The 25,355-nt window shown below is 44.7% G+C and overlaps 1 protein-coding gene across 7 annotated transcripts in view; it reads left to right on the top strand.

Annotated features, from left to right (window-relative positions):
- Nucleotides 1–24,392, top strand: part of RPS6KA1 (ribosomal protein S6 kinase A1) — a 61,906-nt gene extending 37,514 nt beyond the window's left edge. For all 7 annotated transcript variants that reach the window (XM_051988103.1, XM_051988108.1, XM_051988107.1 and 4 more), the window contains 11 exons: nucleotides 1,338–1,402; nucleotides 2,020–2,122; nucleotides 5,486–5,616; nucleotides 6,487–6,612; nucleotides 6,805–6,894; nucleotides 11,412–11,570; nucleotides 15,684–15,845; nucleotides 16,929–17,005; nucleotides 21,269–21,386; nucleotides 21,895–22,032; nucleotides 23,327–24,392. In XM_051988103.1, coding sequence (XP_051844063.1) covers nucleotides 1,338–1,402; nucleotides 2,020–2,122; nucleotides 5,486–5,616; nucleotides 6,487–6,612; nucleotides 6,805–6,894; nucleotides 11,412–11,570; nucleotides 15,684–15,845; nucleotides 16,929–17,005; nucleotides 21,269–21,386; nucleotides 21,895–22,032; nucleotides 23,327–23,449 — 1,292 coding nt within the window. In that variant the 3' untranslated portion in view covers nucleotides 23,450–24,392. The remainder of the gene's footprint in view (nucleotides 1–1,337; nucleotides 1,403–2,019; nucleotides 2,123–5,485; nucleotides 5,617–6,486; nucleotides 6,613–6,804; nucleotides 6,895–11,411; nucleotides 11,571–15,683; nucleotides 15,846–16,928; nucleotides 17,006–21,268; nucleotides 21,387–21,894; nucleotides 22,033–23,326) is intronic.
- Nucleotides 24,393–25,355: the final 963 nt, after the last annotated feature.

The raw sequence follows: 25,355 nt of genomic DNA, 5'->3' as shown, positions 1-25,355 counted from the left end.
CTAGGACCACGGCGTGTCCAACCCTTGAAACAGCAGCAATAATAATGACTGGTCCCGGGACCATTTCAGTCATCACAAAATATGAGAAGAATGGCACTTCATATGCTGTTTTAGACTTGGCAGAGCGCTTTGCATACCCAGCCCCAGGAGGGGAAAGGTGGTGCTATCATTTTATAGATAGGGAAAGTGAGACTCAGATTCATTAACTGACCTGCACAGGGTCACACAACTAACTAGCCATTGCCTCATTGAACTCAGGTTTTCCCAATTCCCAGTCCAACACTGACCGTGAGGTCCAGCTCCCTGGCCCGGCCCCTCATTTGCCGGCTGAGTCAGTAGAGGTCACAGTAAAGATGCTTGAGATCCCCTGTTAGGATGGGATTGGAACCCACGGCTTCTGATTGCCAAATCCCGGGGCTTTTTGGCTCTCCCAGATTCGGCTCTTGTCTGGGGCCGGAGAATGGCAGCGGGGGAGAGGAGAGGAGGGACCTCTGGGCAGTGAGCTCAGGACGTCTCGAGGGCGGGAGGCTGGCTCAGCCCCTCACCTCTGCTGTGCATTGGGAGCCAGTCACTTAACCTGTCCGATCCTCAGTTTCCCCATTTCAAAAAATCCAAGATGATGAGTTCTACCTGTCTCCACAAGTCCTAGAGAGCCCAAGGGCGTGTGGAAAAGCCTTTAAGAGGACCGTACTTCTGGGCTCCTTTTTTCCATTGTTCGTCCATCCCTATAGTTTATCTACACCCATAACTATTTATTAAGTGCCTGCTGCATACCGGGCTCCGAACACGTAAAGGCCAGATGAGAAGTAGTCCCCGCTCTCGAGTCAGGGGAGGAGGGAAAGCAGACATGACAAGTAAACAAGTATGGATGCGATCATTTAAGGTGGTGGGAGACAGGGCCAGCAACCAAGGAGACTTTGGAAGGCCTCTTACAGGGCGGCCTGTGAGCTGAGCCCAGGAAGATGCTAAGAGAGAGTGGGGAGGAAGGCGGGTTTCCAGGCCCAGGGGCCCACCGGTTAAAGGTGCAGGGGCAGGAGACCAAGGACAGATTCCGAGAACCCTGGGAAGGCTGGTTTGATCGAAGTAGAGGGCTTGGGTAATGTGAAGCCATCTTGGAAGGAGAGCCACGCCAGACTGGAAAGGGCCTTGAATGCCCCCTCCGGGCCGTGACCCGCACTCGGCCCAGCTGGTCTTCAGAGAGACCTAGGGCCCATCACTGGCCCGTCACGTGCTTGAAGCTCTCTCGGCCCCACAACGTAGCCTTTGGGGGGCCCGGCCGTGCATCGGCCCAGGATGGAGGAGGTGCCCTCCAAGGGCTAACGATGGTGTTATTTCAGGCTCTGGCACTGATGGGGCTGAAGAGATCAAGAGGCACATCTTCTACTCCACCATAGACTGGAACGTGAGTTGCCCCCACTGCCCCCCCCAGACTTCCCCCCTCCTCCATGGTGCATTCCCTGGCCCCAGGAAAGTTGGGGGTGGGAATTGGCAGGAAAGAAAAAAGATTTCCACCCAGTCAAGTCCCCAGAGGCTCCCAATGCCGTCCCCCACTGCTCGCCCTCCCACAGGCCACAGATTTAAAGCCGTTTCCTCTTCATTTCTTCCTGGGGCCCTTAGTGGGGGGCTCTGGGGAAGATCACCACAACCAGCACCCCCCAGCCCGGCCTGGGGCTTCCTCCCTCTCATGACAAGGGCCCCAGAGCTAGGGGAAGAGCTGGTCTCTGTGGCCCCTGGGATCCTGCCCGGCCCTGGGCCGGAAGATGGCCCCAGAGCCCTCGGCCCTTGGCGCCCACCCGGGCAGAACAAGGTGCCACTAGAGGCTGGCTCCAGGCCATCTCCCTCGGCCTCCGAGCCGCAGGCCCAGGAACCCCTGTGACCGCAGGGGCCAGAGAGGCCTTCATTTCCAGAGGAGGAAACTGAGGCAGGAGGGACTGGGCCTTGGGGGAGGGGACGCCATCCTCCCTGTGCTTGGGGTCAGGGGGTCCGAGGCCACCCGCGAGGCTGGGACTGTGTTTCCAGAAACTGTTTCGTCGCGAGATCAAACCCCCCTTCAAGCCTGCCGTCGCCCAGCCCGATGACACCTTCTACTTTGACACGGAGTTCACGTCCCGAACACCCAGGGGTAGGTGAATGAACACGGCGTCGGTCAGTCGAGATGTAGTTAGTGGGCGCCTACTACGCGCCCGGCACCTGGTGAGCCGGACAGTCCTGCCCTCGGGGAATCCGTTGGATGAGGAGTAGCCATACACAGTGTATATGTAAGGGAGAGGGAGCTGGGTGGCGCAATGGGCAGAACACCGGCCCTGGAGTCAGGAGGACCTGAGTTCAAATCCAGCCTCAGACACTTAGCACTTCCTGGCTGTGTGACCTTGGGCAAGTCACTTAACCCCAATTGTCTCAAAAAAAAATCCCATCTACGAGAGACACCAAAGTGGTGTGAGTGGGGCTGGCAAGAAAGGCCTCGTGTAGAAGGCAGCCTTCGGACCGAATCCCTTCTCCCCCAGAGGCCCGGACCCCAGGGCTGGGAGGGAGAGGGAAGGGGAAGAAGGGACCCCTGAGGAAGCCACATAGAATATGTTACAGTGAAGAACGGGAGACCTGGAAAGGGCAGAGGGCACTAGCCCTGCTGTGCCGGGGTTCAGCTCCATGTCTGCCATGTATTACTGTGTGACCTTAGTCAAGTCACTGGTGGTCTCGGTTTCCTGTTCTGTAAAATGAAGACGTGACTCTCAGATTCCTCTTCGTTCTGAATCTATCATCCTGACACTTATCAGCTATGGATCTTGGATGTCATTTAATATCTCTCTTTGGGACTCAGTTTCCTCATCTTAAAATGAAAGGGCTGGGATCCCTCCTTACTTTAATAATCTAGATTCTAAGGTCATGGGATCATAGATTTAGATCTGGGAGAGGCTTTCAAGGTCATATAGCTCAGGAATTTTTAACTTTTTTGTATGTGCTGCATAAATGCCTCTTCTCAGATCCATGTTTCAAAATGCATAAAAGAAATAAATAGGTTTACCAAAAAAAAAAAAAATCGGTTGAAATAATTATCAGGTTTTTTTTTTTTTTTAAATAACAATTTTGTGGGCCTCAGGTAAAGAATTCCTGATGTAGGCCCACCCTCCTTCCATTTTCCAGATGAGGAAACTGAGGCCCAAGGAGAATAGACTTGCCCAAAGTCAAACAACTAAGAGTCAAAGTTCAGCTTTTCCCTTCCTCTCTCCTACATTCCATACTTCATTCATCTCCCATTGTGCTATAAACCACATCCCCCCAAACCACCTGACCCCCACCCCAGTTCTGTGACTCTGAACCAGCATCGGGCAGTCTGGTGACTTGCCTGCTGAATGGAGCAGCCTGGGGAAGAAGGGATCACTGTAGGAGGAGCTAGTCAGGGTCTGGTGTATTTTGAAGGAGATGAGACATAAATGGGTTTGGAAGTGTCTGCCCATCCCAGCTCCCAGGTGACAGCGGGACAGTGGTCTGGTGATGGTAATGTAGCTTTCCCTGTTGAGGAGCCCATGGCCCGCTTTCTCCTAAGTCCAGATTCATTTCTCTTTTAAAATAAAATATCCCTATGTTTAGAAGAACTGCACATCTTTAACTTATATCAGATCGCTTGCTGTTGTGGGGGGGGCGGGGGGGAAGGGAGGAGGAAAGAGAGAAAAATTTGGAACACAAGGTTTTGCAAAGGTGAATGTTACCCCTGCTTTTTTTTTTTTTTAAACTGCCGCATAATAGATTCTGTTCCAGCCTTTTATCTTTACTTTGTATGTATCATTCTACTTTAAATGTGTTTCTAGTAAATGACATATTGTAAAATTCTGGCTTTTAATCCACAATCTGCTCTCCACTTTGGTTTTATGGGAAAGTTCATCCCATTCACTTTCATAGTTAAAATGACTAACTGTATTTCTACCATCTTATTTTCCCCAAATTCTACTTTTCTTTTTCCTTTCCCCCTTTACCTCCTCACCAGTACTTTGCTTCTGATCATTACCTCCCTCAATCTGCTTCCCCTGTTACATCCCTTCCCCCCCTTTCTTATCCCTTTCTCCCCCTTTCTTATCCCTTTCTCCCTTCTGTTAGCCTCTCCTTTTTCTTTCCCTTTTCCTCTCCTATTCACCTGCAGAGTGAGACAAGTTTTTATATCAAGCTAAGTATGTCTGATATTTTCTCTTTGAGCCAAATCCGATGAGACTAAGGTTTACACAATGCTCATCCCTCTCAAAGATGAATGTAGAAAGCTATCTTTGAATGTAGTTGGAAAAATAAAATACTCTTAAAGATTTTTTAAACTACTAAAATTTCCCCTTTTTATGAACTTAACCATTAAGAGACACAAAAATTTCACTTTTTTTTTTTAAAAGAAGAGGATGGATGAGAAATCACAAACTGTGATAGTTTTTTGGTAAAGAAATAGTACATTCTTAAAGGACGAAAGGAAGAAAAGAAAGCGAGAAGAGAAAAGGAAGGAGAGAAACAAAAAAGAAAGGAAGGAAAAGAGAAAGAGAAAAGAGGAAGGAAAGAAAGGATAGAAGAGAGAAAGAAAAGAAAAGACATTGTTTCATTTGTGGCCCCTCCTGGACTTACTTCATTTGTGCTTTTAAAAAATGTTTTTGCTAATGTTCTCATTTCTTTTTTTTTAAATGAAAATATTTTAATATCCAATTACATGCAAAGAAAAATTTAAACATTCTTTTTAAATAAAATTTTCAATTCCAAATTTTTTCCCTCCCTCCTCCCTAAGACAATAAGCAATTTGATATAGGTTATTACATATGTAAAATCATGTAAAATATATTTCCATATTAGTCATCTCATTTCTTTTTCAAAAAATCTTAAAACATTTTAAAAAACATAAATATTTCACTTGTTATGCTTTTAAAATATTTTGTTCCCTATTTAAAAAAGAAACCACCAAGGAACTTTCCCACCGATTTCTTTCCCCTGACATAGCGCTCTCCCTAGGAACAAAAATGTAAACCAACACTTAATCCAGGTCAGATCGTGTATGTCTCATTGCACCCCTGTATCCCACCACCTTTCCATGAGAGGAAGGAGGCGCACTTTGATATATCAGTGTGCTGAAGTCATAATTCCCAGCCTCGTTTCTGCACTGTGGCTGATTCCTTGGGCTTGTTGCTTGCTATCTGGAAGGACAGAACCCTCATAACTCAGACTCCTTGAGGCTTTGCAGGTCTAAAGCACTTCCCCACGTCCTCTCGTTTAAACCTCACTACCTTCTTGTGATAAAAACCAGCTCCCTTTTCTAGTTAAGGAATCAGGCTCAGAGACCTTGAGTAATGAGCTAAGGTCACACAGCTTATAAATGACGAAGCCGGCTCTTTGGTTATTCCACTGTTACTCGATGGGCCCCAAGGACTATCCCTGGGGGATTTTGTCCCCTGGGACAAAGGGTATGAGGGAAAGAAGGAGCTGGGCCTATGTAATCTGTGACTGGATGGTTTCTCCCTCCCAGACTCCCCGGGCATCCCCCCCAGCGCCGGGGCTCACCAGCTCTTCCGAGGCTTCAGCTTCGTCGCTACAGGCTTGATGGAAGATGATGGCAAGGTCCGAGCCCCCCAGGCCCCACTGCACTCGGTGGTCCAGGTAGGAGGCCAGAGGCTCCGGGCTGGATCAGAATGGGGTCCTGGCGTAATTGGGCCAGAACCAGGCCAGATTCCTTGCAGGGGCCATACCTAGAACATAAACAACATTGGGGCCTTTCAGGGTGATGTCGTGAATGGTGGGCCCAGTTATAGCCTCAGAACTCGAGGAGATCCGAGGGCACGGCTTATGGGAACCGGCAAGCAAAGGGGCTGGAGGGCCGGCCTTGGAGGCAGTGTGACCTCTGACCTCTACCGGCTGTGGGCTCAGGGCAGTTCGACTTCCCCTTACTCACAACCTCACAGTGAACGCTGATCAGGAGACCCCCTGGTTTTTGCTTAAGTACTTCGGCTGGTGGAGAATTCACTCCCCCTCGGAGGCAGCCCCTTTTAAACCGGGTACAGTTTTGAGGGGCTGAGGAGAATCTGTAGTGACAATCCTTGTAATTCTGTCTGTCCGGGACTTTGTATTTGTATTCCTATCTGTCTGGCAGCCAGAGGCCTTCCTCCAAGGGAGACGGGCCGATCATTGTCCCATTTGCCAGATCAGGGGCTGGGATAGTGTCAGAAGCAGGCCTGGAATCCAGCCCTGGGGACCCCTGGTTCTTTCTGCTCCGTCTCTCCTTGGATGTCAGTCTCTCTCCTAGAGACGGCGCTGCCCTGAGGCTGACGGCCTCACTGGCCCTGGGCCTGAACACCCGGAACTCCACCCCATACCAAGCCTAGGCCTTTCTCCTCTGGGGATGGTCCCATGTTCTTGAATGTGAATCCGGAGAGGGGGAGGGGGAATGGGCACCCCCTCCCCGATCCTGCCAACGCTCAGGGAGAACCCCTGGAAGGGCCCCTCTCTGACGTTTCCCTGCCCACCCCTCAGCAACTTCACGGGAAGAGCTTGGTGTTCAATGATGGCTACGTCGTGAAGGAGACCATCGGGGTTGGCTCTTACTCTGTGTGCAAGCGCTGTATCCACAAGGCCACCAACATGGAGTACGCAGTCAAGGTGGGGCTCTCCTCCCTGCCCCCAGTCCCCGTGTCCCGGGGCTACCAGACTGCCAGATGGGGCTGAAGCTGGGAGTTAGTTTGGGAGTCACTCTCCCTTTAAAAGCCTGGGGATCCGTGGGCCTTGTGCCTTTGGTGCTCCCCATTACCCCTATCCCAGAGACCTCCCAATCTCCCCTCTTTCTTCCCTCAGGTCATCGACAAGAGCAAAAGGGACCCCTCAGAGGAGATCGAGATCCTTCTGCGCTATGGCCAACATCCCAATATCATCACCCTGAAAGATGTGAGTCGGGGCGGGGGGAGGAAGCAGGAGAAGGGGATCTGGAGGCTTCCTACACCAGCTTGTTAAGCAGGCCCCCATATTACAGATGAGGAAATTGAGGTCCTAAGAGGCTGTGACATATCCAAGGCTACAATCACAATATGAATGGTGGAGCTATCAGCCTAGAGCCCTTTGCCCCTAGGATCATACAGCTTGCCCTGTAATGGGCAGATCAGAGTGGTTGCTTACTTATGCCCAACATCCATTTGTTAATCCCCCCCAACACCTCAATCAACATTGACTCCCCTCTTTCCTTCACCTTCCCAACCCAGCTCTCAGTACTCAGACAGCTGCTTTGTACATATTTGTTTGCCTGTTGTCTCCCCCAGTTAAATCATGAGCTCCTGTCTTGCTTCTTTTTGTACCCTTAGCACTTACTGTATCTGGCACATAGTAGGTGCTTAATAAATGTTTATCAATAACTGTTTATTACTGAATTGATCCCTTCCTGTCCTCACACTATCATCACAATCTTTGTTCAGACCCTCAACATCTCCTGCCCAGATTATTAAAATCATCTCCTATGTGGCTTCCCTGCTCCCAGTCTCTGTTCTACCAACCAGATGCCAGACCAACCCTCCTGATAAAGAGGTTCAGTATTTAGAGAAAGCTTTGTCAAATGCCCATTAATAAGAGAGCTCTGGGAAAATGGAGGCCGTTGAGCCCTCTCCTCTGCCATGTGCAAGCTCAGGATCTGCAAGGTCTAGAATGTGACTGTATATAGTGGAGTCTCGTGTTTGTAGGGAACTTCTTGAAAGATTTTCTGTTTGCTTAACTCGTTTGTTTTAATGGGCTGGAGGGGCTGGAGATACAAAGACAAAAAAAAATTTCCCTCTTCTGACAAAAAAAAAAAATTCTCTCTTTTTCAAATGAGTTTATAGTTCTCATTGCATCTAAGACAAAAGTTTGACATATAAAAAAACTTAATCCTTTATTTATTTGTTTATTTTTATAGAATTCTAACTAAACAATAACAAAAAGTGCATACCTATGAAATTAACTTTAGTCCATATTAAAGTTTGTGTAAGGAATTTGTGACCTTAATATTTCTGTCATTTAGTCTCTATGGGCTATGAACTGATTTTTATTGATAGGATAGAGATAGGGTTTTGGACTTATGGGTAAAGGGAATTCCCATATGAGAATTCTGCCTCTTCCAATGCTACTCAACACCTTTCTAACTTGGAATCTTAGAGAGTGGCCTAGAACATTCAAAGAGACAGCATGAGCCCAGATTTACCTGGTCTTGTGGCCAGCTCACTATCCATTATGTCACACTCCCTCTCAAAAGGAACAAAAAGCAAAAAATTGTTTTTATATTAATTTGTTTCCAAATCTATCCCTCCACCAACAAAACCCAACAGCAAGAGATACAAAGAGAAATTCCATTCAGAATAACTGTTGATACCATAAAATATTTGGGAATCTATCTACCAAAGGAAAGTCAGGAATTATATGAGCAAAATTATAAAAAAGTCTCCACACAAATAAAGTCAGACTTAAATAATTGGAAAAACATTAAGTGCTCTTGGATAGGCCGAGCGAACATAATAAAGATGACAATACCCCCTAAACTAATCTATTTATTTAGTGCTATACCAATCAGACTTCCAAGAAAATATTTTATTGATCTAGAAAAAATAACAACAAAATCATATGGAACAATAAAAAGTCGAGAATCTCAAGGGAATTAATGAAAAAAAAAATCAAATGAAGGTGGCCTAGCTGTACCTGATCTAAAATTATATTATAAAGCAGCAGTCACCAAAACCATTTGGTATTGGCTAAGAAATAGATTAGTGGATCAGTGGAAAAGGCTAGGTTCACAAGACAGAATAGTCAATTATAGCAATCTAGTGTTTGACAAACCCAAAGCCCCTAACTTCTGGAAAAGAATTCATTATTTGATAAAAACTGCTGGGATAATTGGAAATTAGTATGGCAGAAATTAGGCATGGACCCACACTTAACACCATATACCAAGATAAGATCAAAATGGGTCTATGACCTAGGCATAAAGAACGAGATTATAAATAAATTAGAGGAACATAGAATAGTTTATCTCTCAGACTTGTGGAGGAGAAAGAAATTTGTGACCAAAGATGAACTAGAGACCATTACTGATCACAAAATAGAAAATTTCGATTACATCAAATTAAAAAGCCTTTGTACAAACAAAACTAATGCAAACAAGATTAGAAGGGAAGCAACAAACTGGGAAAACATTTTCACAGTTAAAGGTCCTGATAAAGGCCTCATTTCCAAAATATATAGAGAACTGACTCAAATTTATAAGAAATCAAGCCATTCTCCAATTGATAAATGGTCAAAGGATATGAACAGACAATTTTCAGAGGATGAAATTGAAACTATTACCACTCATATGAAAGAGTGTTCCAAATCATTATTGATCAGAGAAATGCAAATTAAGACAACTCTGAGATACCACTACACACCTGTCAGATTGGCTAAGATGACAGGAAAAAATAATGATGAATGTTGGAGGGGATGCGGAAAACGGGGACACTGATGCATTGTTGGTGGAGTTGTGAACGAATCCAGCCATTCTGGAGAGTGATCTGGAATTATGCCCAAAAAGTTATCAAACTGTGCATACCCTTTGATCCAGCAGTGTTTCTATTGGGCTTATACCCCAAAGAGATACTAAAAAAGGGAAGGGGACCTGTATGTGCCAAAATGTTTGTAGCAGCCCTGTTTGTAGTGGCTAGAAACTGGAAAATGAATGGATGCCCATCAATTGGAGAATGGCTGGGTAAATTGTGGTATATGAATGTTATGGAATATTATTGTTCTGTAAGAAATGACCAGCAGGATGAATACAGAGAGGACTGGCGAGACTTACATGAACTGATGCTGAGTGAAATGAGCAGAACCAGGAGATCATTATACACTTCGACAACGATATTGTATGAGGACATATTTTGATGGAAGGGGATTTCTTTGACAAAGAGATCTGAGTTTCAATTGATAAATGACGGACAAAAGCAGCTACACCCAAAGAAAGAACACTGGGAAACGAATGTGAACTATCTGCATTTTTGTTTTTCTTCCCGGGTTATTTATACCTTCTGAATCCAATTCTCCCTATGCAACAAGAGAACTGTTCGGTTCTGCAAACATATATTGTATCTAGGATATACTGCAACATATCCAACATATAAAGGACTGCTTGCCATCTAGGAGAGGGGGTGGAGGGAGGGAGGGAAAAAAAAAATTGGAACAGAAACGAGTGTCAATATAAAGTAATTATTAAATAAAAATTAAAAAAAAAAAAAAATTCTCTCTTTTTCAAATGAGTTTATAGTTCTCATTGCATCTAAGACAAAAGTTTGACATATAAAAAACCTTAATCCTTTATTTATTTGTTTATTTTTATAGAATTCTAACTAAACAATAACAAAAAGTGCATACCTATGAAATTAACTTTAGTCCATATTAAAGTTTGTGTAAGGAATTTGTGACCTTAATATTTCTGTCATTTAGTCTCTATGGGCTATGAACTGATTTTTATTGATAGGATAGAGATAGTTTTGGACTTATGGGTAAAGGGAATTCCCATATGAGAATTCTGCCTCTTCCAATGCTACTCAACACCTTTCTAACTTGGAATCTTAGAGAGTGGCCTAGAACATTCAAAGAGACAGCATGAGCCCAGATTTACCTGGTCTTGTGGCCAGCTCACTATCCATTATGTCACACTCCCTCTCAAAAGGAACAAAAAGCAAAAAATTGTTTTTATATTAATTTGTTTCCAAATCTATCCCTCTATCACCCACTTATGAGGACATCCCACACAACCAAGATTATAAAAGAAAAACGATTTGGCAAAAACCAGTCTACCACTGATGGGGCCTGATGCTAGACAAGCATAGTCCTTCCCATCGCTCAGCAAAGGGAAGGAGGTACAGTTCTTCCTGGGAGCTGGATGGGATTGCCATAATTATGCAGAGTTCAGTCTGGAGTTTCCTCTTCTCTCTTTTTGCATTGTTGTAGTCATTGTGTATATTGTTTTCTTGGTTCCATCTACTTCATTCTGCCTCATTCGTGGAACTCTTTCCAGGCCGTCCAGAGTTCCTCATTCATTTCTTACAGCACAGCAATACTCCATTGTACCTCCACTGTTTCCACTTTTCTACCCAAGAAATTTCAGTTCGACTTTTAAGGCCCTTCTGCCCTTTCCAGCCAGATCCCCCAAGCCTTCCCTACCCTTGTTGTGTCACCCAGCCACCTGGCTCCTTCTTGGTTTCCCGATCTTGTCCTGCCCCTTTCCCAAGGCTTCCTTCGTTTTGCTGTGTGCCAGGAGCTCGTTCCTTTCTCACCTGTTGCTGCTGAAGTCCTGCTTCTCTTCAAGGCTCTGTTGGGTGGCTTCTGTTCCATGAAGCTTCCCCCGACCTCCCACGGAAGATCTCTCCCCCTTTGGGTTTTTCTAAAGCCTGGGTCTCTCTCTGCCACCTCAGGTGTATGATGACGGCAAACACGTGTACCTGGTGACGGAGCTGATGCGAGGCGGGGAGCTCCTGGACAAGATCCTCCGGCAGAAGTTCTTCTCGGAGCGCGAGGCGAGCTCCGTCCTGCACACGCTCTGCCGGACCATGGAGTACCTGCACTCCCAGGGGGTGAGTCAGCCCCAGGGGCCGGTGAGGGGGTGGGCACAGAGCCGGAGCCTGGGGCTGAGCTCAGCTCCCACCTGCGGCACTTAATCTCTCTGACCTCTTGCGAATCTACTGTGTACATCATTCCCCCCCGCCCCCAAGGCTGTTGGCCTTCAGAGGTCTCGATCCCACCAGCTCTAGAGTTCCTCATTCATTTTTTCTTACAGCACAGCAATATTCCATCATACCTCCAATGTTTCCAAGGCCTTAGTTTCCTGGTGGAGGACTTGTTTCCCTTCATCCCAGGGGATAAAACTTGAAGAAAGAGGCGGATTTGGGGCCTGTAGGGGACACGTTGTGTCACGTCTGTGACTCTCCTAAAGTAGCGTGAGCTGCCTCAGGACGTGGCCATTTCTCTGTCTCTAGAGGCAGCTAGGTGCTCGGTGATAGAGCCTGGATCTAGCCTCAGAGGCACAAGCTGGGAGAACTGCAGCTTCACTTAACCTCTGTCTGCCTCGGTTTCCCCAACTGAAATGGGGTTAAAAATGGCACCTACTTCTCAGGGTTGTGTGAGGGTCAAATGGGACAATTTTTATAACACGCTTTGTAGAATGTTTGACACAGAATAGTCACCCTTTCTTCCTTTTTTCCTTTTCCCCCCTTTTCTTCCTTCCCCTCCCTCCTTCCTTCCTTCTTTTCTTCTTCCCTCCTTCTTTCCCTCCCTCTTTCCTTCTTCTCTTCCTTCTTTTCTTCCTTCCTTCCTCCCTTCTTCCTTCTTTCTCTTCCTTCCCTTTTCTCCTTCCTTCTCCCCTACTTTTTGGCCTTCCTCCTTCCCTCCTTTTTTCCTTCCCTTCCTTCTTTCCCTTCTCCTTCCTTTTTCCTTTCCTTCCCTACTTCCTTTTTTTTTTTTTTTTTTTTTTTTTGCTTTACGAATCATGTTGGGAGAGAAAAATCAGAGCAAAAGGGAAAAACCATGGGAGAGATTTTAAAAAAAGCAACAACAGAAAAAAGAAGTAAACTTAGCATGTGCTGATTTACATTCAGTTTCTTTAGTTCTTTTTCTGGATGCAGATGACATTTTCTGTCCAAAGTCTATTGGGATTGCTTTAGACTTCCTTCCCTACTCCCTTCCTTCCCTTCCCTCCTTCTGTCCTTTCTTCCTTTAGTCTTTCCTTCCTTCCCTTCTTCCTTTCTTTCCTTCTTTTCCATTCCTTCCTTTTCTTCCTCTACAAACAGAGACTAAATAAGTAGCTATTGGGGATGTTGTGGATATGAAAGTTCCTGTAGTAAGAAGTGGTTAGGCTAAATGACTTCTGAGGTCCCTCCTATTTCTAAGTAATGAGATCTGACAAATCTCTGTTCACTTTAGAGTAGACACTTCTCAAAATGAGTCTCTGTTTCCCTTCCTCATCTATTTTTTCCTCTTTCTTTCTCGAGAGGTGAAAGGGTGGTCCCTTGGAAAGCCCTCCTAGCTCTACAGCTGCAGGTCTGTACTGCTAAAGAATTCTTATGGTGGCTTCCTTTGATCCAGGCGGTAGACAAGTATGATTTATATGTCAGAGAATTTAGAAGTGGGAATTTAGGCCTTAGAGACCTATCTTAAAAATAGATACTGTGACGCAGAGTCTACCCAAAGTCAGGCAGTTATTGTGTAGCAGAAACCAAGATGGAAAAGATAGGTGGGATCTGGATTGTGAAAGACTTTAAATACCAGGCTGAGAATTCTGTGTTTTATCTTAGAGCAGGGCTTCTTAAACTTTTTCTATTCTCAGCCTCTTTTCTCCTGAGAAATTTTTATACAACTCCAGGTGTATAGGTATATAAAATAAAAATCAAAGACCTGCTGATAATAACTCCTAAAGAAATTTATTTTAAAACAATTTTTTGGTATACATATAATTTTGTCATTTATTAAACATGAAAGCAAATTTGCACATTAATGAGAGATGGATATGCTTGTTTATTTTTACATGGTTAATTTTTTTTTTCCTGAGGCAATTGGGGTTAAGTGACTTGCCCAAAGTCACACAGCCAGGAAGTATTAAGTGGCTGAGGTCAGATTTGAATTCAGGTCCTACTGACTTCAGGGCTGGTGCTTTATCTACTGTACCACCTAGTTGCCCCTAAAAGTTAAATCTTGATGGAATATTTAATACTGCAAGTCATAGAACATTCAGAAACCTTTTTACTATTGCCAAATTTTTTGCAGTTATCAGACCCCAAATGGGGTTTCAAGCCACAGTTTAAGAAGCCTAGGGGAAAAAAATCTCCTGTGGTTACTTTTGGGAAAAAAAAAATCTATTGTATTTTTATTCCAAATTCTCTTTCTCCACCCTTCCTGGACATATGTATAGACATGTAAAATAAATTTCTGCATTAGTCATATCCTCCCTACCCCTCCAAAAACAAAGAAAATAGGAAAAATATGCTTCAGTCTATACTCTGAGGCTATCCTCTCTGTTTCATCTTGAATTCTTTGGTTTGTGGTTGGTCATTATGTTGAGCAGAGTTACTAAGTCTTTCACAGTTGCAATGTTACTGTTTCTGGATAAATTGTTCTCCTGGTTCTGCTCCCTGTACTTTGTATCAGTTCATATAAGCCTTTCCAGGTTTTCTGAAACTATCCCCTTCACAATAGTATTCCACCATAGCTTGTTCAGCTACTTCCCAGTAGATGAGCGTTTCCTCAGTTTCCAATTCTTTGCTACCACAAAAAGATCTGCAGTGAATATTTTTGTCCATATGGGTCTTTTCCTCTTTCTTTGATCTCCCGAGAGCCTGGGTCAGAAGGTGTGTACATACACAGTTTGATAGCTTTCGGAGCCCATCCCCCTGCTTCTCTCTCTGTGCCCTTTGGCAGCTTCTTCATCTCTGTCACTTAACAAATATTTATTTGGCGCCTAGATGGGGTGCTCGGTTCCAGAAAGGGGAGACACAGGTATAACACACGGTCCTTGTGCTCCAGGAAGTCAGGAGCATGAAACAGAGGCCGATGAATTGCTAAATTGTGTGAGCGGGAAAGTGTGTGGGACTGGAAGCCTCTGCCACACCCTTACTTTTTCCTTTCTCCCCGGCCCTGCCCTTGTCCCCGTGGGCCCCTCCAGACCGAAGGGGTTATTGAGCCCTGATCTAGCTTTAAATTCTCTTTTTAATGTTGTATTCCTTTTCATGGCTGCCTTTAAGGAAAACATCCCAGCCTCTTCCCTCTGTATAAGCTGCAGTCTACAACGCCTAGGTCTTTGGCTAGACCCAAGGCCCTTAATAAATGTTTATTGATGAACCACATTTATTTAACACTTCTTGTATGCCAGATACTCTGATAGTGACCAGGAGCTGATACACTAACAACTAGCATTTATACAGTGCTTTAGGGTTTTTAAAGTACTTTACAAATATGGCATCATTTTATCCAGGGAGGTAGGTTCTGTTATTATCCCCATTTTAAGGATGGGGAAACCAAAGCAGACAGAAATGAAGTGACTTATTTAGTAAATATATGCAGCTGCATTTGAATGCCAGGTCCTGCACTGTATCCACTGTACTGCCTAGCTGCCTCCTAAAAGAAAGATGGAAACATTCCCATCTATATAGGAAATTACATTATACTTAGTTAAAAAACTGAAGAGTCTTTGTTCTTCTCCCATTACCAGTGACTGCTTCTCTGCCCCTGCCCCTTGGCCTGCCCTCCAGTGGCTGACCCCAGCAGGGTCATCTCTCAATTTCCCTGCCCTCTACCCCCTTCAGCTAATCCTGAACACTGATTCTACCCTCTACCTGTAACTGCCAGGGACTCTTCTCCTTCTGCCATGTAGTTCAGTAACCTTGAGGATATCTTCCTCCTCTTTTTATCTCCCAAAGCCAAAGATTCATTTTCCTCTCCATTCTCACTCTACTCCTGAACCCAGGGTGGATTTCCCTGTATCTTTTCATTAGCTCACCTACATTGTATTCTCCCTACCTGGCACACAGTAGGTGCGTAATAAATGCTTATTGCTTGCTTGATCGCCTGCCCTCCCGACATCTGGACTTTCCCATTCTCAGATTCCTGGGTGGTTCTGGTTAGTCCCAGGGTACTTTGTCCCTCTACCCATCACACCTACCTAAGAGCTGACTTCAGGGTCCTTGTTTGTCCCCCAGGTCGTCCACAGGGACCTGAAACCCAGCAACATCCTTTACGTGGATGAGTCTGGGAACCCCGAGAGCATCCGCATTTGCGACTTTGGCTTTGCCAAGCAGCTTCGAGCAGAGAATGGGCTCCTCATGACTCCCTGCTATACTGCCAACTTCGTGGCCCCAGAGGTGAGCAAAGAACCCTTCCCCTTCTGCCTTGGGGTTACCCCCAGTGAGGGAGGGTCTGGCCCTGGGACTGAGGCGCAGTCTGGGGGCTGCTCCTGGGTGAGTAGCGGGGAGAAGCAGCAGCATCTGTATGACTTAAAGGGACAAAGACCTTTCATTGCAAGTCCTTGATGATTGCCCTCCCTGGGCAGTCCCATCCCTCCAGTGTCCCTATCCTGTCGTTCCTGTCCCTTCCGTGTATCATCTGGAATTCTTCTGTGGTTAACAAATGGTAATGTAGATTTGGCATTCATTCCTTCTTTCAAATGGATATTTTATTAAGCAGGGTCTGGTGAGTCCCCTCAACTTGGTTGTCTTTATCATTGTTTGCCGGAATAGAACAAAAGATCCTTGAACAGAGGGGTTGGTTAACTGTCTGCATCACTAACGTCTAGCACAGCATTTAATAAATGCTTGTCAAACTGAATGGAACTGAACTCAGTTTCCCCCTCTGTAAAATGAGGGCATTAGACTGGAGGGCCTCTGAAGCTCTGAATCTGGAATCCTGTGACTTTGGATAAGACCCTTTTCTCCACTAAGTTTCAGTTTCTCCTGCTGTAAAATAAAGGAAATAAGCTCCTTCCAGCTCTTAAGTCTGATCCCATGATCAGAGTTCAAGTTACATCCCAAACACCAACTAGTTGCCTGGCTTTGGGCAAGCCCTTTGGCCTCTTAGCCCGGGTTTCCCACCTGTAGAATGAGGGCCTTATGCTCCAGGGCTACGAAGGCCCTGTTTGGCTGAAACAGAATCCATGAGTCTGTAAATTGAATTCAGGAAAAGGTGAGCTGGTGCACCTTCTTGTGCCTGGCACCCCAGAGAGGGAATCCTTCCCCCACCTGCACTGGCCCCTGGCAGGCCGGTGGCAAGCGGGGCACTGAGCTCAGGACATTCTTCTCCCCAGTCCCAGGCTCAGGGAGGCCTCCATTTGCTGCCTCAGGGGGTTGTAGTGAGCAGCAGATGAAATAATACCTATAAACTGCTTCCCACACCTCGCGATGCTATGTAGACGCGGGTAATCATTTGTGAATGTTGCTCTTCTCCCCCAGGTCCTGAGGCGCCAGGGTTATGATGAAGGCTGTGACATTTGGAGTCTGGGCATCCTTCTCTATACCATGCTGGCTGGGTAAGTGGGGCCCCCACCCCCAGAGGATGGGAGCTCTCTCAGGACCCCCAAGGGGCCAAAGTTCTAGCATTTCCTCCCCTCCCCCTTCCCCAAATGGGGCAGGAACCTTTTAAGTGTTTCTTTACTGCCAGAGAAATGTAGAAAATGATGTAGACAATTATTATGTAGATAAAATGTAGATAATGGAAAGAGGCAGGTTATTTATCACTGGAGAACTGGTGGAGCAGACAGTGCCCAGGATTAGGAGCCAGGCAACTGAGGTTTAAGTTCCCTCTCCATCAGTTAGAACTTATGGGATCTTGGGGCAAATCACTTCGTCCCTCTGAGCCTCAGTTTCCCCATCTGTAAAATGGGGATAAAATTTCTTGCCCAGTGAGTTTGATAGAAACAAAAGTTCTTTGTGAACTCAAAAGCCCCACACAGCTTCCAAAAGAGATAGTAAACTTAACACACTTTAGAAACCTTAGAGCATTATATATATATATAGTACATAGACATATATGTATGCATAGATAGTGTGTGTATATATGATGGGGTGAATAGTTTCCAGCAAAAGACCATGTCCCTGGAGCAACCCTGTATCCAAGGGGGCCCCAGTGAGGAGCAAGCTGACTTATCTTGTATAGACGGAGCCATCCTGTATGTTAGTTACCTTATACAGTCTGGATGTTAACTCCCATGGCTGTCTTGTATAGCGGGATGCCATGACCAGCATTGATTTACTGATGGGAACATTTAGGGTGGTTAGCACAGCTTGCTCAGGGCCCTTTCCCATAAAAAGTCTCGCTCTCCCCCTGTAAAATTGTGAGTTCATTAGGAACTTTGCCCGTTGGCTAAGTACCATAAAGTTATGCCTCTTGACTTGAAAATGGTTTGTGAATTCATTCCAGATGACTTCTCTTTGTGATTTGTTGTACCTCATCATGATTTGTTGGACCTCAGGATGTGTGTGTGTTTATACATATGTACACATGTATACATATGTGTATGAATTTTTGTATAGTGTGTATATATGATGAGGTAAATAGACTCCAGCAAAAGACCGGGTCTTTTATTTTGTATTTGTGTGTGTGTGTGTGTGTGTGTGTGTGTGTGTGTGTGTGCGCTTCTGTATAGTCAGTCATATCTGATTTTTTTGAGCCTGTGGACCACACTGGAATGGGTTTTTCTCAGCAAAGATATTGGAGTGAGTTTGGTTTTCCTTCTCTGGTGAATTAAACAGACAGGATTAAGTGACTAGTAAGTGTCTGGGGCCAGATTGGAACTGAGGGCTTCCTGATTCCAGGCTCAGTGCTCCATCCACTGAGTCCACTGAGGCATCTAGCTGACCGACATGCAAACACATAAATAATGTTAACTGTCCCTGTTGATGTTATCTTTTCAAAGATGGTGGGAATAATAAAACTTAAGTGAGCAGCAGTACATAGGATGGATTGGAAATAATGGAGACAGGATGATTCTGAAAATGACTTAGACTGAGTTGTTCTTAAGACAGTATTGTTATCACTATTTACTGCATTCCCTTGTTTCTGCTCGTTTCACTCTTCATTATTTCATGCAAGTCTTTCCATGTTTTTCTAGAACCACCATTTCTTTCGGAATCACATTACAACTTGCTTAGCCATTCCCCAATTGATGGGCATCCCCTCCCTTTCTAGTTCTTTACCCCCACAAAGAGAACTGCTATAAATATTTCATCTTTATCATCTTGGGAAACAGACCTAATAATGGTATTGCCGGGTCAATGGGTATAGACAGCTTAATAACTTTCTGGGCATAAATCCAGATAGCTCTCCAAAATGGTCAGATTAGTTCATAGTTCCACCGATGGTGAATTAGTGTCCTGATTTTTCCACATCCCTTCTAACATTTGTCATTTTCCCCTGCTATCATTTTAGCCAATCTAATAGGTATTAAGTGATATCTCAAAGTTGTTTTAATTTCCATTTCTCTAATCAATAATGATTTAGAACATTTTTTCATATGACTATAAATTGTTTTGATTTCTTCATTGGAAAACTGTTCATATCTTTTGATCATTTATCAGTTGGGCAATGACTTATATTCTTATGGGCTTGACAAAGTTTTTTTATATATTTGAGATAGAATACTTTTATCTGAAAAAATTTCTATAAAATTTTTTTCTCCAATTTTCTGCTTTCCTTTTTTTTTAATTTTTAACAGCTTTTTATTTACAGGTTATATTCATGAGTAATTTTACAGCATTGACAATTGCCAAATCTTTTGTTCCAATTTTTCCCCTCCTTCCCCCCACCCCCTCCCCTAGATGGCAGGATGACCAATACATGTTAAATATATTAAAGTATAAATTAAATACAAAATAAGTATACATAACCAAACCATTATTTTGCTGTACAAAAAGAATCGGACGCTGAAATATTGTACAATTAGTCTGTGAAGGAAAAAATATAGGCATATCATAAATTGTTTATCTATCCATAAGTCTGGTAGATAATATGTTCCATGTTCTTCTGATTGTCTTGGAATAGCTCTTTTTATATCTAGGTCATTTATCCATTCTGACCTTATATTGATAAATGGTGTAAAATATTGTTCTATATCTATTTTCTGCCAGGCTGCTTCTCTGCTTTCCCAACAATTTTTACTAAGGAATGAATTCTTTATCCCCAAACTTAAGTCAAACACAAGGTTGTTAGTAGTCATTTCTTGCTATATATTGTATGTCTACTCTGTTCCACTAAATCTACTTTTTATTTCTTAACTAGTACCAGATAGTTTTGATAATTATTGTCTTATAATATAGTTTAAGGTCTGATATGGCTAATCCTCCTTTGCTTCTTTTCCCCACTCGTTCCTTTGATATTTTTGACCTTTTGTTCTTCCAAATGAATTTTGCTATTTCCTATAACTCAGTAAAATAATTCTTTCGTAATTTAGATCAGTAATTAAATACATTTAATTTAGATAAGATTATAATTTTCATTATATTGGCCTGCTTACCCATGAACAATATTTCTCCAGTTATTTAGATCTGATTTCATTTCTGTAAAAGGTATTTATGCTTTTATTCAGTAGTTTTTGGCAGGTGTACTCCCAGGTATTTTATACTGGCTAGAGTTATTTTCTGGTAGGGTTTGCAATAAAATATAGGAATGCTGATGATTTACATGGGTTTGCTTTGCTTAAAATTATTGTTTCAACTAACTTTTTAGTTGCGCCTTTAGGATTTTCTAAGTATATCATAGTATTGTCTGCAAAAAAGAGACAGCTTTACTACTTCATTGCCCATTCTGATTCCTTCCATTTCTTTTTCTTCTTTTGTTGCTATTGCTAGAATTTCCAGTACAATACTGAATAATATTGGTGACAGTGAGCATTCTTGTCTCATATCTGTTCTTACTGGGAAAGTTTCTAGCTTATTCCCATTACAAATAATGCTTGCCGATGGTCTTAGGTAAATGTTTCTTATCAATTTAAAGAAAAATCTATGTAGACGTAGTCTTTGGGAGCCCAAGTCATAAGTGACCAATCATTAATGAAGCTCCTGCCCAATTCCTCTCTGTTCTCGAACAGGGAGATCAAAGGCAAAGGTGAAACAAAATCTGCCCCCCAAGAAGCTTACATTTCTAACATGACACATGTTTATGTTTATGTATACAACATCACACAAACATACATATATATACACACACACAGTGTCCCAAAAGCCTTAGTGTAGTTTTAAGATATTAAAGCTTAATGTGTACATGTAATATTAATATATGGTCTGAGCTATTAAAGATTAATATTTAAGTTTTTAGATGCTTAAAATTGAGCTAAGACTTTGGGGACTGAGTGTGTGTATATTAGGACACAATATACAAAATAATTAAGGAGTAGTTGGAAGGGAGGTCACTTATGGGCAGTTCTTTCAGACTAAGCTGCAGCTGACTTCATGTGTATAATCAATAGCTTGTAACCTGCCTTCCTAAAGAAATGTATCTATTGCCCCATTTCCCTCCCTACACCAGTCCCTCGCTGATACCCAAAGTTCTTGTCTGTGGGATTTCAGGCCTTGGCTCTTCCCTCCCCCTTCTCCAGACATCCTTGTGCTCTGCTCCCCCTTTTTCCCTTCTCCCCTTAGGCCACCCCTCAGGTCTGTCTAGGCCTCTTGGAACCAAGCCCATCAGACCTTTGGTGGACAAGGGACCCTATTGGAACCCCAAGGATCTCAGGATCTTCTCTCTTAGACAAAAACAAGACAGAGTGAGACTTGCACTGACCGTCTCCCGTCTCTTCCAGATACACTCCCTTTGCAAATGGACCCAGTGATACCCCAGAGGAGATCCTGTCCCGGATCGGGGGAGGAAAATTCACTCTCAGTGGCGGAAACTGGGACACGATTTCAGAAACGGCCAAGGTAAGGCTGCAGGCCGAAGGGCATTCGATACGGCCTCGGGGAGGATGGTGCTGGTCACTCAGCCACGCATTAAGCTCTCCTAGGGGCCAGGCGCAGTGCCAAGCCCTCTTGATAAAAGAAAGGCAAACAGGTCCCTTCACTCAAAGAGCCCCCATTCTAACGGCTGAAACAAAATAATTAGGTTCCTACAAAATATATTCCGAGCAGATGGTTTAGCAGCAGGGTCTTTTCAGAAAGAGAAAAGCCAGCCTCCCCTGCCTTATTTCTCCCACCACAGTGACAAACCAGGCATTCCAGTTCTGTCTCCCCCTTCCTTCCTGTTGTAACTGTGTGGCTGTACAGCAGCATCACCCCGTGGAAGGGGGGAGTTTCCCAGTTGTTCTTCTCACCCCGGTGTGAGGTCCCTGATCCCAATTCTCTCAGGAGAACCCAGGTCCTGGGGTTGTCTCTGGGGGTGAGCACCAGGCTTTCCCTTCTCTTACCTGTTCTTTCTCCTGCCCCCTGCCAGGATCTGGTGTCCAAGATGCTCCATGTGGACCCCCACCGACGCCTGACTGCCAAGCAGGTTCTCCAGCACCCGTGGGTCACGCAGAAGGACAAGCTCCCCCAGAGCCAGCTGTCCCATCAGGACGTGCAGCTAGTGAAGGTGAGGTTACCCCTCCTCCTCCGCTGACCTTGGACATCAGAGAGCCTGAGACTCAGGGGCAGAACCCACAGAATCCCTGGTCCCTGCTCTATACAAAGCCCCGGGCTTGTGGCAAGCACTGGAACTGGGTCTGTGATTTCACTGATGCAGAGAAATTAGCTTCTGATACTGCCCATTTTTCCATTTAGTCCCACTTCCCGTGCCTATATGGCAGCAAATAATGCTTTGTTCTCACACAGGATTGTCCATGTGGGGAACTCCCAAAGTGGGAATGCCTTTTACCAACCAGCCCTGGCCTTCCAGAGAAAATCTCTCAGGCAATACAGTTTGGCTTTTACCCTCCAATTTAAGTCTTAAAAAAAAACTTACATATTTTAATATAAATTTCTATATAAATTAATATAAAATAAATATTTTAAATATATATTTGTATTTACTTTATTAACTATTTCCCAATTATACAAATTCTAAATATTCATTTTTTAAATCTTGAGCTCCAGATTCTCTCTCCCATCTCTTCCCCTCTCCCCTGTGAAATCATCCGCAGCTTCATCTGAAAGAAGCGCCTAGGTTACCGAGAGTGTAAGTGACTTTTCCAGGTTCTCACAGGCAGAGGCAGGGCCTGATTCTAGGCTTCCCTGACATTGAGGCTGATTCTTATCTCCTACGCTATGAGAGGATGGACCCTGGTCTTGCCTGGTCCAGTTCCTTTTTTAGGTGAGGAAGAGAGAGATCACTGTAAGGGGACGCGCCAGCATTTGAACGCAGGCCTTTGGTGACTCCAAGTGCTGCGCTCCCTCTCCTGCCTCTGTGGATGTGGGCATGTGCTCCTGCCAGCCAAAGTGTTCTGGGGCCCAGGTGTAGCCCCAGGTAGAACTCTGCAGCCCACGCACAAGAAAGCAGCAGTGATTGATTAGGGCCTCTCACTATCAGGCAGGAGAAGAGAAGGCCACTGGGGGCTCCCCTCTACGCAGGAGGGGCAGCATCACATGGTGGCTACTTAAGGGCCGATCCAGTCTCTGACCCTACCTCTAGCACAGTCTGCTCAGACGTGGTGGAATCACTGATCCCCACGGGAACGTGATTGCTCTTGGGAGGCAGGAGAGCTGCCCGGCTGATGGAGCTCCTTCCCATGCCCCCAGACTGCATGGAGCCCAGGCCATGGGCCCAGGCGATCGGAGAATGACGCCCTTGGGGGCAGGCCCTGTATCCCGGGGCCTGGCACATAATAGATGCTTGATAGTTGCTTATTTGTGGATTGAGGGATCCACCTTGTTCTTCCCCACTCTCTCAGGGTGCCATGGCTGCCACCTACTCCGCACTGAGCAGTTCCAAGCCCACCCCACAGCTCAAGCCCATCGAGACGTCCATCCTGGCCCAGCGACGGGTGAAGAAGCTGCCTTCTACCACACTGTGAGAGACCTGGGGGCACGTCGCAGGCCGAGGGGCTGGGCTGACACCACAGACTGCGCGTTTCCCTGAGGAAATCTGCATTTAATCTGCCTGGGCAGGGAACTGGGAACCCGCCAGGTGGGAGCTCCGGCAAGCCGCCAGCTTGGATGGGCTCCCCTGGAGCATGGGGGAGGGAGGATCGCAAAGTGCCTTTCTGCTCCCAAGCACGGACCATTCTTGGCAGGGACTTTCCTGACTAGAAACAATCACTGTACAAACTCTTCTTCTTCTTCTTCTTCTTCTTTTTAAAAAGAAAAAAGGGGGGGGGTGGTGATCAATTCTTTTTTCCAGGATCTGTTTTGAGAAGGAGAGATTTAACTCCAGACAGAAGGAGGGCCACAAAACAGGATGAAGATTCCCTCCCTCTCTGGGGAAGAGCTCAGCCTCTGTTCCTGAGCCGTGGACTTGTAAGAGCAGATCGGGGCATGGATGTCTGTCCTTGGTGCTTCTGAGATTGGAGGGTCCCTGCTGCCCGGACACCTGTTCCAGCCTGTCTTCACTTCGGTGCCCTTGGCCTTGCAATAAAGAATCCCTCAGGATCCTCTTGGGCCTAGCTCCAAAAAAGGTTACTGAGCTGCTTTCCTTGGCCAGGGTAGCCAGGAGCGGCCCGGCTTAAGGCTGGCTTTATCCCAGCTGAACAATTAAAATGCAGGCTTAAGCCCTCCCCCCACCCCGCCCCACCACCTGCCAGACCAGGGGGTGCCAGGGTCATGAAAGCACTTTTTGAATGACTTGAGATTCACCACTGGACAAAATTCCCTAGAGCCAAAATTATGAAAATATGTTGGACTGACAGAAGGAAAGAGAGCTTGGGATTTGTTTTTGTCTGTTTTTATAATTTGTTCCTTGGCCGGTTACTCAGGGTTCATCTGTCTGTATGCTTTCTAATAAACTTATTTCTGAGATGAGAGACTCTCCCTCTGACACTTCCTCCAGTGACTCCCCAGACAGGTCCCTCTCCCAACGTCATATTTGTATTCTTTATACCAGTCATTAGATTATGAATTCTCTATACCCAATGATGCTTTCAGAATTGAGCCTGAAACGTGGTATGTAAAGTAGCTGGGGCTCTATGGCGGTACTTTAAAAACAATTATTTTTCACTTGACAAGAGTTTATTTTTCCTCCCTCTCACCTCCCATCTCCACTGGGTGAAAGGGGAAAAGAAAAGCATAATTAATAAAGAGCATTGGATTTGAAGTCAGGAAGTCTTGTATTTGAATCCTGCCACAGACACCACTTGTGTGATTTTGCATAAGTCATTTAACTGCTCTCTCTCTCTCTCCCCCTCAGTTTTCTCAGTTGTAAAATGGGGATAATAATGGTCAGATAAGAGAAGACCTATAAGATATTTTTCAAATCTTAAAATATTATTATTATGAAAAATCAGAGAGCCTGGAATACAGAATTCTAGAAAGCAAGGGATCTAGGCTTATGGCCAAGAATAACTTACCCAACAAACAATATAATGCCGCAGGGATCATGGATTTTTAATTAAACAGAAGACTTCCAAGCATTCCTGATGAAAAGACTAAAGCTTAATAGAAACTTTAAAATTCAAACATGAGAGTTAAAAGAAACATAAGATAAAGATGACTATCCAATCATTGGGGACTAAACAGGAAGAAATGACTTATATTCTAATATAGGAAGATGAGAGATGTATCCCCTATTCTACCTATAATCATTAGGGTTATAGAGAGAGCCTAATTAGGCAAGGTCTGGGATGTTACTTCTTGATGATCTTAAGAATGGAGAGTGAGGTAAATCATGTGAGATCCTGACTTTGGATTCTTTCTATATTTTTTCTTTGACCCAGAAACTTGACTATGATATTCCTAGGAGTTTTCACTTTAGGGGTTATTTCAAGA

The sequence above is a fragment of the Antechinus flavipes genome, chromosome 3, assembly GCF_016432865.1.
Source record: "Antechinus flavipes isolate AdamAnt ecotype Samford, QLD, Australia chromosome 3, AdamAnt_v2, whole genome shotgun sequence".
Classification (NCBI taxonomy): Eukaryota; Metazoa; Chordata; class Mammalia; order Dasyuromorphia; family Dasyuridae; genus Antechinus; species Antechinus flavipes.
The sequence above is the reverse complement of the archived record's forward strand: the minus strand, read 5'-3'. Positions and strand labels throughout refer to the sequence as shown.